The sequence below is a fragment of the Camelus bactrianus genome, chromosome 17, assembly GCF_048773025.1.
Source record: "Camelus bactrianus isolate YW-2024 breed Bactrian camel chromosome 17, ASM4877302v1, whole genome shotgun sequence".
Classification (NCBI taxonomy): domain Eukaryota; kingdom Metazoa; phylum Chordata; class Mammalia; order Artiodactyla; family Camelidae; genus Camelus; species Camelus bactrianus.
The window spans coordinates 44,729,238-44,742,649 of NC_133555.1; the positions used below are offsets into that span (position 1 = coordinate 44,729,238).

At 37.5% G+C, this 13,412-nt stretch overlaps 1 protein-coding gene across 16 annotated transcripts in view; it reads left to right on the forward strand.

The window, feature by feature from the left end:
* CLASP2 (cytoplasmic linker associated protein 2) overlaps nt 1-4,107 on the forward strand; it is a 153,282-nt gene extending 149,175 nt beyond the window's left edge. For all 16 annotated transcript variants that reach the window (XM_074345330.1, XM_074345319.1, XM_074345324.1 and 13 more), the window contains one exon: nt 1,721-4,107. In XM_074345330.1, the coding sequence (XP_074201431.1) occupies nt 1,721-1,807 (87 nt within the window). In that variant the 3' untranslated portion in view covers nt 1,808-4,107. The remainder of the gene's footprint in view (nt 1-1,720) is intronic.
* The last annotated feature ends 9,305 nt before the right edge of the window (nt 4,108-13,412 follow it).

The following is a 13,412-nucleotide window of genomic DNA, read 5'->3' on the forward strand; positions in this document are numbered from 1 at the left end:
GAGTTCAATCCCCCGTGCCTCCATTAAAAATAAATACATAAATACATAAACCTAACTACCTCCCTCCCCCCCCAAAAAAAAACAAAGAATAAATAGTAGTTATATATTCATGGATGTATATGTCCCAAAATGTGGAACACTTGAACACTTAGGAAATCTTTCCCTATGAACTATGACAATCAAATATTTGGTCTCCTCTTTCTGTTCTTATTATGATCCAGATAAACATGTAACTTTGATTTGGTATGTTAAAATAAATTTTCCAGTTCGTCCTTAAGGCTTAAAAAAGTAAATGAAATCAGTTGCTTTCTGGTTTCTTTGATACTATAAAAACCTTGAAATTTGTTCTAAAGGGTGAGGATAAACTATGTTGAATTATACTTTATGAGCAAGACACTTCATTTAAAGAGTTTCCAAAAATCCTAACAATTGTCATTACTGTAATCAGATTTATTTTTAAAGTAGCAAAAGGGCAGAAAAAATACATATAAAGGAAAAAGAGCTCAGGTGTATATTACATTAAATACCTCTGCAAGTTACAGACAGATTAAAGCAGTGGTTCTTAACCCTTTCTGTGTTACAGACCACTTTTAGATTTAGGTATGATCCCATCCCTAGAAAAAGAAATACATACAGAAAATTTTACACATAGTTTCAGAGGGTTCAGTGAGCCTCTGAATCCCATGGACACCAGGTTAAAAACCCTTTGGTCACGGAATTAATGTAAAAAAGCAAACTTTGAAAAACAAAATGATTTTCTAAGAAAAACATATCCTAACTTTTGTGATAAGTTTAAGTTAGGTCCTGCCTGATAATCCAGAGTTGTCTGTAAAAGAATTAAAATTCAGCACTTTATTAGAATATGAGGCAGCCTGTAATCATGTCACATGAAGACAGTAGGGAGATGGAAAAAATATTTAGGAATGACATTAAATGGAAAAAGATAGTGAGCAGGATTGGATGTGCTTTGATTAGAAACTATAAAAATATGATCTCATACAGTAAAGACTGCACAATGACACACAGAAATCAACAACGTTCTTGTTAGGAGGGCAGTGGCATAGTTGTCTGGGGTCTTCAGTGCTGGAACCTGTGTGCCTGATTTCCTCTCCCAGCCCATTTCTTTCTACTCCTGGGACCTGAGGCAGGGATGGCACATTCTGTATCTAGATTTCCTCATCTATAAAGTGTTGTGAAGATAAAGAGAGATAATGTCAAGGGGGAGAAGGTATAGCTCAAGTGGTAGAGCTGCATGCTTAGCATGCATGAGGTCATGGGTTCAATCCCCAGGACCGTCTCTAATAGAATAAATAAATACTACATAAGCCTAATTACCTCCTCCCACCAAAAAAATAAATTAAATAAATAAACTTTAAAAAAGAGAGATAATGTCAGGCAGAGTATTATATAGCACCTAGTACTCAAATGTTTGTCACAATGGTCTTAATGGTAACTTCCTATTCTAAGTTTACTCTTAAGTTTTGTATGTTATCACTATAACATCTTTTAAAAAAGCATGCTAGAATACTGAGTCATGAACAAACTGAGACTTAAAAAGTTTTTTGTAATTCTTAATTATTGACAATAACTGGGGCATTATAATAACCCCTCAGTCTAAAATATCTTCTGAGGCTCACCTATGTGTGTAATTTCTTTAATGAGCATCTTAAATGATTTAGAGAATCTTGCTCAAATGATATGTTTTGGCTTGAATCTGCAGATGAAGCTACTGAATCTTTACATCAAACGTGCACAAACAGGTTCTGGAGGAGCTGATCCCACTACTGATGTTTCTGGACAGAGTTAGTGAAGCTGATGGAAGTGAACCAGGTCTCTCAAAGAAAGGACAGACAGACCACCCTCATCAACGAAAGGAAATTTTCAAATACGTCTTTTGGAACTTACCACTGTTTCCCAGTCTTAGTTTTTTGTTTTGTTTTGTATTTTCCGTAACAGAGCTATCCTCAGTATGCATGTAACTTTTATGATAGTTATTCCAAATTCAAGAAGAAACAGTATTAACATCAGTTGATCAATACAAAGGAATTTTTAATCTAATTCATCATTTCACATGTTTGTGCTTCTGTGTCTTCCCATTAATCTTTGCCAGTGTTATGATTGTATAAATTTTTTTAAATGCTGGTTAAACAGGAATGCTTAAAGCTTTAAAAGTTTAACAGTCTAAAACATTTTTTGGCCTTTATTCAAAAGCAGAATAATAATTTTATTGCTACTTTGAGTTTTGTTCTGTATCATGTCCTATGCTAGAAATATTGAAATGATGTGAAACAAAGCAGGAATAATTTGAACTACAGCTGGACTCTGTTGGTGTTATGGTGATAACATGTCATTAGTTGCAACTTCTTTGGGGTGATCTGTAGTTTAAAACTAAGACTCCAAAGAAATGTTCCAGAATCAGCCAGTTCTATAAAACTAATATCGTTTGTTGGTTATTGATCTTGCCATCTTTATTTAAAACGATGTCCTCTCTCTGATCCCTTAAGAAAGCTGCACCAAATCATCAGCCTGTGTTTTTCTTGATACTTATTAAGATAGAAGGTTTCATTGCAGGGTTTTTTGGTTTGTTTATCTTTGTTGTGAATGATGCTTTTTTTATTTATTAATATCAAATTCACTTATGAATAAACTTGATAATGGAAACAGACAAAAAAAAAATCAAGTGCATGTGTGTCCTTGACCGTCTTCTGTTTCTCATTTAATAAACAAACTAATTATTGAGACATGGGAGTCGACCAACACCTTTTCCTTTAAATGGTGGAACCTGGTTTCCTTTTACCATGAAATTGTCTTACTTGAAAACGTTGATCCTGATGAGAGAGAAGATGGTGCCAAGGCTGTTATCTTTGAATAATGGGCTCAAATTCTCTACCTCTTCAGGGCTAATACTTTTCACTGAGCTGCTGCCTTTTGGAAAACTACTTAAAGGGTGATTTTCTGTTACTTTTTAACAAATTTTTTTTAATCACCTTTTGCTACACCTGTTATTTTCATGTGCAGCCAACTTTCAAAACTTACCAGTTTTGGTGAAAGGCAAATTAGATAATTTGGAACCAGGATACTAATGATTGTGCATCTTGACTTTTTTTTTTTTTTAATCCTAACATAAAGTGAATTTGACTGGAAAGGCAAATAGCTATTAGGGAAGCAATTTGCTATTGTTACAGAGTTACATGTACTTTCTTTGTTTAACTGAGAAAAATGTAGAAATGTATGTAAAGAATTTAAGACAAGAGTACTGAATGGATGATTTGTCATAGGCTTTTACCTTCCTTTGTTTTTGTTCTAGCAGCAGGAAAATAGTTTCTCTATATTCCCCCCCCCCCTTACCTGTAACAATTTTGTTTTCTACTGTTAATTACGTTATGTATTTATAGTTCTATGCTTACTGTTGTGCATATACTGGCAATAAAACTGTACATAACATTACTTGAGAAAATTAACAATGTATATCAGTGGTTTTTTGCTGTCTCACTGTGTGACAAGTCATTTATCGCATATTTAGGGTTTTGGTTTTTTTTTAATTTTTGGGAAGTCCTGTGTCAGTGGTATTCTCATGAATTTGTAAGTACATCTGAGGAGAAAAGATTTGTTAGGAGTAGCAACCACAATCCAATGTATATAACTCTATATGCATGAATATATTATAGTTCATCCTTACAAAGAAAAGGTACTTTAAACATTTAACTCTTCTCAGTAATGGTTTATGTTCTGTGACCTTTGATATGTCTTATAATCATTTTGAATCTAAATACTGATTTAATTTTGACTTCTTCTTTTAAGGTCCTGCTTTAACTACTGTTAAGAACTAAATAGAGTGACTTAATGCTGAATAACTCTCCTTGAAAACTTAGAGCAAGCACCTGGCACCTAAAGGCAGGCATTCAAGAAATGAATTGAGTAACAGAAGAGTATGGTTTAATGTGACGAAGTTAAAGCTCAGTAATGTTTAAAATTCTATAATTTTAGTTGATAAGACTATAAGAAAGTTATTGTTGACTCTTCAGATTGCTATATACAATTACCTTTAATTTGTTCATTCCAGAAATATTAACATGTCAGCTATTAAAGAATGGTGGTAAAAAGCTACTGGTTAAATTTTTTCTTTCTGCTTTTCTTCCCTAAGCTAATTATCAGTGTTATTCACTTACTTGTGCTGCTGAAAACTAATTAAAGGCATATAATTCCAGGTTGTAAAACATGTTTGTTTCTTTTGGGTTTTCAAAATCTGTAATAGATTATTGTAAGAAATGGTTGAACCTGAGGTTTCAAATTTGGAGTAAATTTGCTATGTTCTTTTGGATTTTATTCTTACAAACTTCAGGTCAACGTGATATTTCACCAAGTTATGTCTTACAGAAAAAAACTAAAATCTTCAGGCCAGATCTATTTGCAAATTCAAGTTTTTCTTATTATTGTTAATTTAGAATAATATTTACAGTAAATAGAAATGCAGATTACTGTGTTACCACATAATACATGAGGCGTTTTTTTTACATAATCTTTGACATCTTTGCTTCCTGTATTCTGATTTATTGCAGTTAATCAGTATAGTTTTATAGCTATGGAAAGAAAGTTCTAGAATTAAGCTTTTAAAAAACTGTCATTTAAAATGTCATCCATCTCTATTGTGAAATATTTAGAAAATAATGAAAAACTGAAGGAAAAAAAATTACCCCTAATAGCACCACTTGAGATGATCTGTGTTGCTATTTTGTGAAGTAATAAGACAATGAATTTGATTTAATGCTGAAAACTGTGAGGGAACATTAAGTTTTGTAAGCCAGAGAATAGTAAGTTTAGAATTAGCTAATATTTTGAATGCTTCTGTTGTTCTTTGCATGTATTTAACAATACATTTTGAATATAAAAGTTTTTTTTTTTCTATAGGATGACATCTTACAGCAGCGAAATACTCCTTTGTTTGTATGCAGCATAATCCTGGGCTGTTGCTCTTCACGGATCGTACTTGTAACAAATAGCTATATCTTTAGAGATATTCTAGTTACTTAGATAGCTGGGTTTAAATTATTCTTGTAAAAATAACCTAAAATAGAACAGAAAGATACAAGAAATCTTAATACGTGTCAGAATTTCAGTATTTCAAATTTAACCTACATTCATCCGTGTAACATATCTGGCGAAGTAGAGCAAATAAGCGTGATAGAGTGTGGTTAATACTATAATAGTAACACAAGGTGTTGATGGGAGCTGGGGAATCCAGGTAGGGGGGTTACACATAAAGTGTAGTCATGGAAGGCTTTCTGGAAGAAGAGGTGATGCTTAAACTTAGTGCAGAAGCTTATAGGGCAGGGAGAGCAGAGGGAAGCCAAAGAGCAGGGCAGTGCTGTATGAAATAAGCATTAGGGCATGTCACTGGAACTTTTTACCCATGGCTTCTTTTTGGTCAGTATAAAAACTCACACACGCTCTTAAAATTCCCATAAAATATCCCACAAAAATCTGCATTCTTATAATCAAGAAAGCTTGGATATAGCTTTTCTTTCAGTGGTTTTAGTTCAAAAGTTTTCCTTTTCTTAATAAAGTTAAAATACTGAATTTGCTTTCCAGACTACCGAACAGGTCATTTGTGTCTTGCCCACTGGTCATCGTTACCCAGCTTAATTTTGCTGGAACATGGGATACCAGTGGGGAATGACCCCGATTGAGTACTAGACACTCTTAAGGTATAATCTAACTGAACTCAGGAATTAAACTGAAGAATATCATGATTAGAATTAACATCACAAACACCTCAATTTTACATACTCTGAAAACTTCAGAAGTGAGTTGGATTTTAGGTTACAATTTTTTTACAGATTGGTCTCTGAATGTAGTTCTGATTACCTTTATTTACTTATTAAATATTTGAGCACCTGCTGTGCATCTGACACCTCTAAAATCTGTCTGCTGTGAACATGTAGCTGTGGATATGGTAATGGGAGAAATGCATTAATGTGCTTTCAGAAATGTGATTGGTATAGGAGAGGCCAGTCTGTAACTCAGGGTAGAAAGTGCCCAGAGGTGCTGCTCCTTACCAACCATCTTGACCAGCAAGCCCTTTGTGCAGCCCCAGTCTCCCAGTATTTTTCCCCTTAAAAGGGTGTAAATCTGTTATTTTATTGTTTGACATGAGTACAAAAAGAGATTACTTGACAACAGTCTTGCTGGTTTAGTCTAAAGCCAAATTTACACTAATTTTTATCAAAGGTAAGGTCAGAGTAGAGATTTAGATCAGAGTTGGATTATTTCAACAAAGCAAGAAACGTGCTTTTTCTTCTCAATCCTCCTAAACCCGTGGTTCTCAACTAGGGGTGATTTTGCCCACTGGAAGACATTTGGTGTGATCTGGAGACATTTTTGGTTGTCACAACTTGGTGAGGGAGTGCTACTGACATCTAGTGGGTACCGGCCAAAAATGCTGATAAGCATACTACGTAGACAGGACTGCTCCCCCAACACACACTCACACACCAGACAAGCATCCAGCCCCCAATGTCACAGGACTGCTCCCCACAACACATACACACACACACACACACACACACACACACACACACACACACACACACACACACACACACACACACACACACACACACACACACACACACACACACACACACACACACACACACACACACACACACACACACACACACACCCCAGACAAGTATTCAGCCCCAAATGTCAGTAACGCCCAGGTTGAAAACCTTGCACTAAAGCAAAGGGGTTTCCATGGATAGCTCCACTGGTAATACAGCCCAGTTAAAAAACACTGAGTCCATTTTTTTTTTTCACACTAACATTGAATAGAGGTGTGAACAATCCAGAATTCACCTCCAGAATTTTAGGATAAATTTTCCCTTCAACACAAAACCTTGATTCACAACTCAACCCAAACAGTTTTCTGTTCATTTTCTCCTGCAGTTTACTCCAATCTGAAGTTTTGGTCTAATGCTAGGTTAGTCCTTCCATTTTGCTATCATAAGAGAAATGGTGAATTTTTTTTTCAAAGAACTGATTTCTAGCTGTTGATGTCAGAGAATTTCCATACAGTGAAGTTTACTCCAGGTCTGCAGCATGTGGCTGAGGATACTCAGAGGTTGGTTAGCCCATATTAAAAACTTGATATTCAAATATTGTGTAATTCCACCTGTATGAGGTATGAGGTACCTAGAGTGGTCAAATTCACAGGGACAGAAAGTAGAATGGTGGTTGTCAGGGGCCGTGGGGAGGAGGGAACAGGGAGTTACTGTTTCATAGGTACAGAGTTACTGTTTGAATGATGAAAAGAATTCTGGAGATGGATAATGGTGATAGCTACAAAACAATGTGAATGTACCTAAGACCACTGAAGTATACAGTTAAAAATGATTAAGATGGTAAATGTTACTTTATGTTTATTTTACCACAATTAAGAATAATTTTTAAAATTAATGATAATCAAAATGAAGTCAAAATGCAAAAGTGATTAAGAACTCTGTTCACCGCCTGATTCCTGTGAATGACTATATGTAAATATGTTCAGATAAATAATATATAGAATGATATATATGGTGGATAATATATAGATACAGAGTATATAAAGGAACTGAGGAGGCAAATTGAAGCAACTCTTTACAAAGTAGGTGTGTTGCCCACAGAGATTGTGAAATTTCAGTCGGCTTCTTCTCTTGCACTCTTTGTTCCTTTTGGTCCTAAAGTTGATTTCACCGATTCTGACTTCACCACTGATCTCTGCTTTTCTAAATTTGGCATATAGACTCAGACCCACTTTGTCTAAACCCTACCTCCTTTAAGGTTTTCAGTGGACATTTGGGTTGCTTCTACCTCTTGGCCATTGAAAAGCTGCACAGGCCTTTTTTTTTTTTTTTTTCTTTCACCATTTATGTTTTTCTAGCACTATCCACAGTATTTGGAACATAGCAAGTGTTTCATTCAATTTTTTTCAATTTTTTTTTAATTTTTCTTTTTTTTTTTTTAATTTATCTTGTTGGGGGGGAGGTAATTAGGTTTATCCATTTACTTTTATTTTTGGAGGAGGTACTGGGGATTGAACCCAGGACCTCGTGCATGCTAAGCAAGCGCTCTATCACTTGAGCTATCCCCTCCCCCACATAGCAAGTCTTAATACCTACTTTATGTAAGAAATACTGTATACTAATTGTTCTTTGCCAGGTGTCAGGTTTTGTGCTAAGTACTTTAGATATATTAACATTTTATTCCAATCCTATAAGGCAAGGATGATTATTATTATTGTCATCCCCAATTTACTGAAGAGACTAAGACTTGGAGAAGTTAACTGATTTGCCCAAGGTCGTGTAGTTCATAAGCTATCTAACCAGGTTTTAACCCCAGACCGAGGCCAGAGATAAAAAACTGAGTCTGTGGTATGAATTCTCTGGTTATTGTACACGAATATTTTTAAGTCTCCCTCCCAACTTTGTGAATATTGGTGCCCTTAAAAAAAAAAAAAAAACCTATGGCATTTCAAAACTGCTCTTTAGATATTTTGCATAACTGGTGCATAAAAATACTGAGTTTCTAAAACTGCACACATCTCACCATCTAGGGAAGTACTGAAGTACTCAGAATAAGTAAAAATATGATTCATAGTAGTTAAGGAAGAGGATGCAATTTCCACATCCTTTACCTCACTGGCAGCACTGATAAAGCCTTATTCAACCCAAACAACATTTGTCTTGGAGATGCCTAATAACCCAAAGTGTGGCTAGGAAGGGCAGCCAAACTCCAGCCCGACCATCTCGCTGAGACTAATACTTCTGCTTTCATCATCCTTTCCAACTGTTCTTCCTCCCTTTGCTTGCCCGTCTTCAAGCCTGGCTGGTCAGAGACGTCTCAGGAAGACACCAGACTGCAGTCCTAAGGAGGGGTAGCCCACCCAGACTGGAGTACAGGTAGAGAAGGCTCCAGGGGGAATGTCTCCAAGAAGAGAGATGGAAAGAGGAAGAAGAAAGAAAGGGATTCCTGTGGTGAGTGAATGTATTGAGAAGGGATTTTCTCAGATTTGGGCAGTGAATGAATGAAGGTACCTTGATAAGCAAATGGAAAGCAAAGTACATATCACAATATACTATATCCTTATTTGTGAAGAATATTTACACATAATGGTGGTGATAATGAAAGCTGGGTTCACCAAGAAGCTGCTCTAGCTACAAGAGGGAGGTATAGAGATTACCGAATCCCCACCTTCCACTGAGGAGATGAAACAGTGTCTAAAAACAAGTATCTGGAGACATTGCTAAAGGTTGAAAGTGGCTGCTTTGGAAAGTGGCAACTTCATGAGAAGGGAGATGGGGGCAGGGCACTGTGCTTTGTTATAAACTTAGCAGTACTAGTGGATGTTTTAAACTATGTTACATTAACGACTTTGACTTCCTTAAAAAATAAATGAATCACACCAGTACTTCCAGACGTGTACTGTTCACAGTGGCAAAAACAATAACCCCCCAAAAAAAAGAAAAAACACATGTACATGCTAGAGTATTTGAGATGTGGGGTGTGACTTCATTTGTGGAAATACATATTTGTTTTATTAAAGTCTTATCCCTACAAAAAAAGTAAGTAAGACTTCTGGTCTTTTTCTCTGTTTCCTTGGCCCAGCCTGCCTTTTTTTCCTGCTTCCATATTTAAACCAGTTTTTATGCATTACAAATATCAGTCTTTGGTGTATGATGTTTAGTCAGAAAAAAAAAAAAAGAGTGGTATTTCAGTTGAGAAAATTCCTTACCTCTTCAGTGATCCACAGTGCACGTTAGTGTATGAGGCACACTGATCTAGAGGTGCCTGTGATAAACAGCACTGGGGGATGGATATTACATTGTTCTTTGATTTCAGAATCCTTTTAGTTTAGCAATTGACAAGCAGTTTGTGGACTCCACCTTGAATCTTTCCAGTTAGCAGCTATTTTTTTTTCATTACACAGTCTCACAGGAAATCTATGCACAGATTTATTAACTACAATACTGGGAATGCTAGTGCTGCACCCCAAGGTCATACAGCCTCCAGCCATGAAATCTGTCACATCATGGTAAAATATAAAGTAGCCTGATTCGAGTTATCAATCAGATTTACTGCTTGAGCAATAAATACTACAAAACAAATGTAATTCTACTCCATTAAAAAAAAAAGTGTATTCAACAAATACCTAGGCATCTGTTCAAATGTCAGGCATTGATCCAGGCACTAGGAATATTACACTGCGAACATGGACAAAAATCTCTTCCCTTGTGAAACTTACATTCTAGTTGAAAAGAAAAGATAAATAAGAAAAATACTGCATACGTGAGATAGTGATGAAGACTAAGGAAAAAAATCAGGGGAGGAGATAAAAATGATGAGGAATTGATGGGATCTTACAAAGACTGACCAGTAAAGACCTCACAGAGAAGAATATTGAGCAAAGAGGTGAAAGAAGTGAGTATGATGGTATCAAAGAGAAATTAACCAATAGTCAATCTAAGAAAGAAATGGAAAGTTACACTGGGGCCAACCTGAGGATTATAACCTAGGAGACAGTCTTTCAGAAAGCTCTGAGGACTTTTTGCCTATTAGAGATTGGAGCACAGTTATATAAGTTTTTGAGACAGAAGGTCATACATCAAAGTAGCACATTGACAGTTTACACAGTCCAACAAGGCGAGTAGTGGGTTACTGTGAACCTTACAGGTTTGAGAAGGGAATGATGTCTCCTAAGGAGTTACCTTGCTGGCACCAGGAGGAAACTGGTGTGTGTGTGGTGTGTGTGTGTGTGTGTGTGTGGTGAGTAGGCATTCTTGTGTTTTCTCAGAGGATCTAGTTAATGTCTAATGCAGGTACAGAGTACACACCATAGGGGAGGGTGTAGTGGCTCAAACTGGCAGAGAGAGATTTTTTTTTTTTAATTGAAGTATAGTCAGTTTATAACGGTGCATCAATTCCTGGTGTACATTATAAAGTTTCAGTCATACATATACGTACATATAGTACTTTTCATATTCTTTTTCATAATAGGTTACTACCAGAGAGAATTTCATGTTTTAAAATTTTCTTGTCCTGACTTAAAATAATTTTATTTCATCAGTAGTGGAATAATGGCTCCCAAAGATGTCCATGTCCTAATCCCTGGAACCTGTGAATGTGTCACCTAATGTGGCAAAAGGAACTTTGCAGATGTGACTAATTTGAGGATCTTGAGAGAGCGCGAGGAGCCTGGGTTATCCAGGTGGGCCCAAAATAATCATCATGAGTGAAAGGAGGCCGGAGAGTCAGAGTAAAACAAGGAGGTCTGATGGCCAGAGGTCAGAGTGAGGTAGGAACCAAGGAAAGCAGGCAGCCTCCAGAAGCTGGAACAGGCAAGGAATCGGAGTCTTCCCAAGACACTCCAGAAGGAATGCAGCCCTGCCAACACTTTAACTTTAGCCCAGTGATACTAATTTCGAATTTCTGACCTCCAGAACTGTGAGATAATACATTTGTGTTGTTTTAATCCATCCAGTATTTTGTTACAGCACAACAGGACACTAGACCTGTGGTTGGACAGACCTGTCAACTGCTTTAGCAAACATCTCCAGAACTTCAGTGGCTTTCGAAAACAGGCATTTATTTCATTTATAGAACCGTGTAATGCAGGTTGGCCACAGGCTGTGCTTCACGGGAACATTCAGGGATCCAGCTCCCGTGGTCCAGCGCCTCCTCCATCCCCTAGGTTTCACAGTCCTCCGTGGAATACTCTGCATCTGACTAGATGGTAAAGGAAGAAAGAGCATAGACAGTCACGAGGGAGAATTTCAATAGCTGGGCATGGAAGATGCAGAGGTATTTCCACCTGTGCTCCATTGGCTGGAATGGGTATAATTACAAGGCCACCTCTAGCCTTGCAAGGGAGACGGGACTGTACTTTGTGTGCCTAGACAAAAGGAAATTGGTTTGGTAACATAGCTCATCTGTTACAATACACCTTTCCAGCCACCCAGTGTCTGTGTACAGCTTCATTCTGCCCACAGAATGCAGTCACTCTTTCTGCAAGGGATAAAACCCCAAGTCCCGGTCAATACACCCCAAAGTCCAGATCTCCAGTGACGAGTTCTTTCCATCAGGTCTGGATGTTAAGGGCAACCAGAATCTGTCAGCCTGAACAAGAGAATGCAAAGACTCTCATGAGAGTTTTGAAATGGCCAAGACTGGAAGTAACTCATTGCACTCCTGCCAGTATTCCACTGGTCAGAACTCAGTCACATGGCCACACAAAACTACACAGGAACCTGAAAAATGCAGTGAAGTTATTATGTTCAAGAAGAGGAGACAAGCACTCCACGAAGAGGGGTGAGTAAAGACACAGGGTGGTTTAGTCCTTCATTACCTCTCATTTGGAAGACATTTCTATTTACTTTACCAAATGCATTGACTGCTTGCAGAGTCCTAGCCCAATTTGCTTTCATAGTTATCATTTTATCTACGGCAGCTTCTTCTGAGTGTCTCATTGGTCCATGCCACTCGTGAAAGAAAGCATCCAGCACATACTGAAGGAAAGTGCTTAGAGACCCAGCAAAACATCCACTAGTGAAACAGAACAATAGAGAGTTTGTCAGCATGTAGATTCTGCTTCTCCTCTTTCTTCCCTGATATCTCTGTTCCAGGTTTCACTGCAGTTCTTGTTTTAAATAGGAAAGAAGCCAGGATGGAAGAAGGGGGAAGGACTTGCTGACCAGTGGCAGGACGGGTGGTTAGCCCACAGCCTCCAGCTGTCAGGCCCTTTCTGGCCAGTACCTGCCACGTGGAGGTCCTATACGTCTGGCTGTAGGAACAGGGACACGCCTGGGCTTCGTGTGTGGGTGCTTCATCTTAGTATCTGGTGCATACTGCGCTCACTCAGGAGCAGCCTTGAAAGGTAATAGGGAAAGAAAATCCTCCCTGTGGGGACAGCTTCAGGTGACATACCCACTCATCCCTTTTGTGGGGAAAGAACAGTGGCCTGAGGGGGGAGGGTACAGCTCAAGGGTAGAGCACATGCTTAGCATGCACGAGGCACTGGGTTCAATCCCCAGCACCTCCATTAAAAATAAACAAATAAATAAACCTAATTACCTCCCCTCCAAAACAAACAAATAAAAAGTGGCCTGAGATTAGAGTGAACATATGTACACACACTGTATGTATATGTTATGTGTATAAGATTTTATATGCACACACACTCAAGGGCACTGGTGAATCACCTGTCTCATCAGGGTATGAGAAGCAAAAATATTAAAATATAGCTGTGTTAATAACTGTTCTTCATTAGCCTTTGTCTGATATCCCCATCCTATGAAAATGTAAAAATTAAAACCAAGAGCAAAAACAAACAAAATTGATGCATCAACAATCGCAATTAATTATCCTAGCACAAAAAG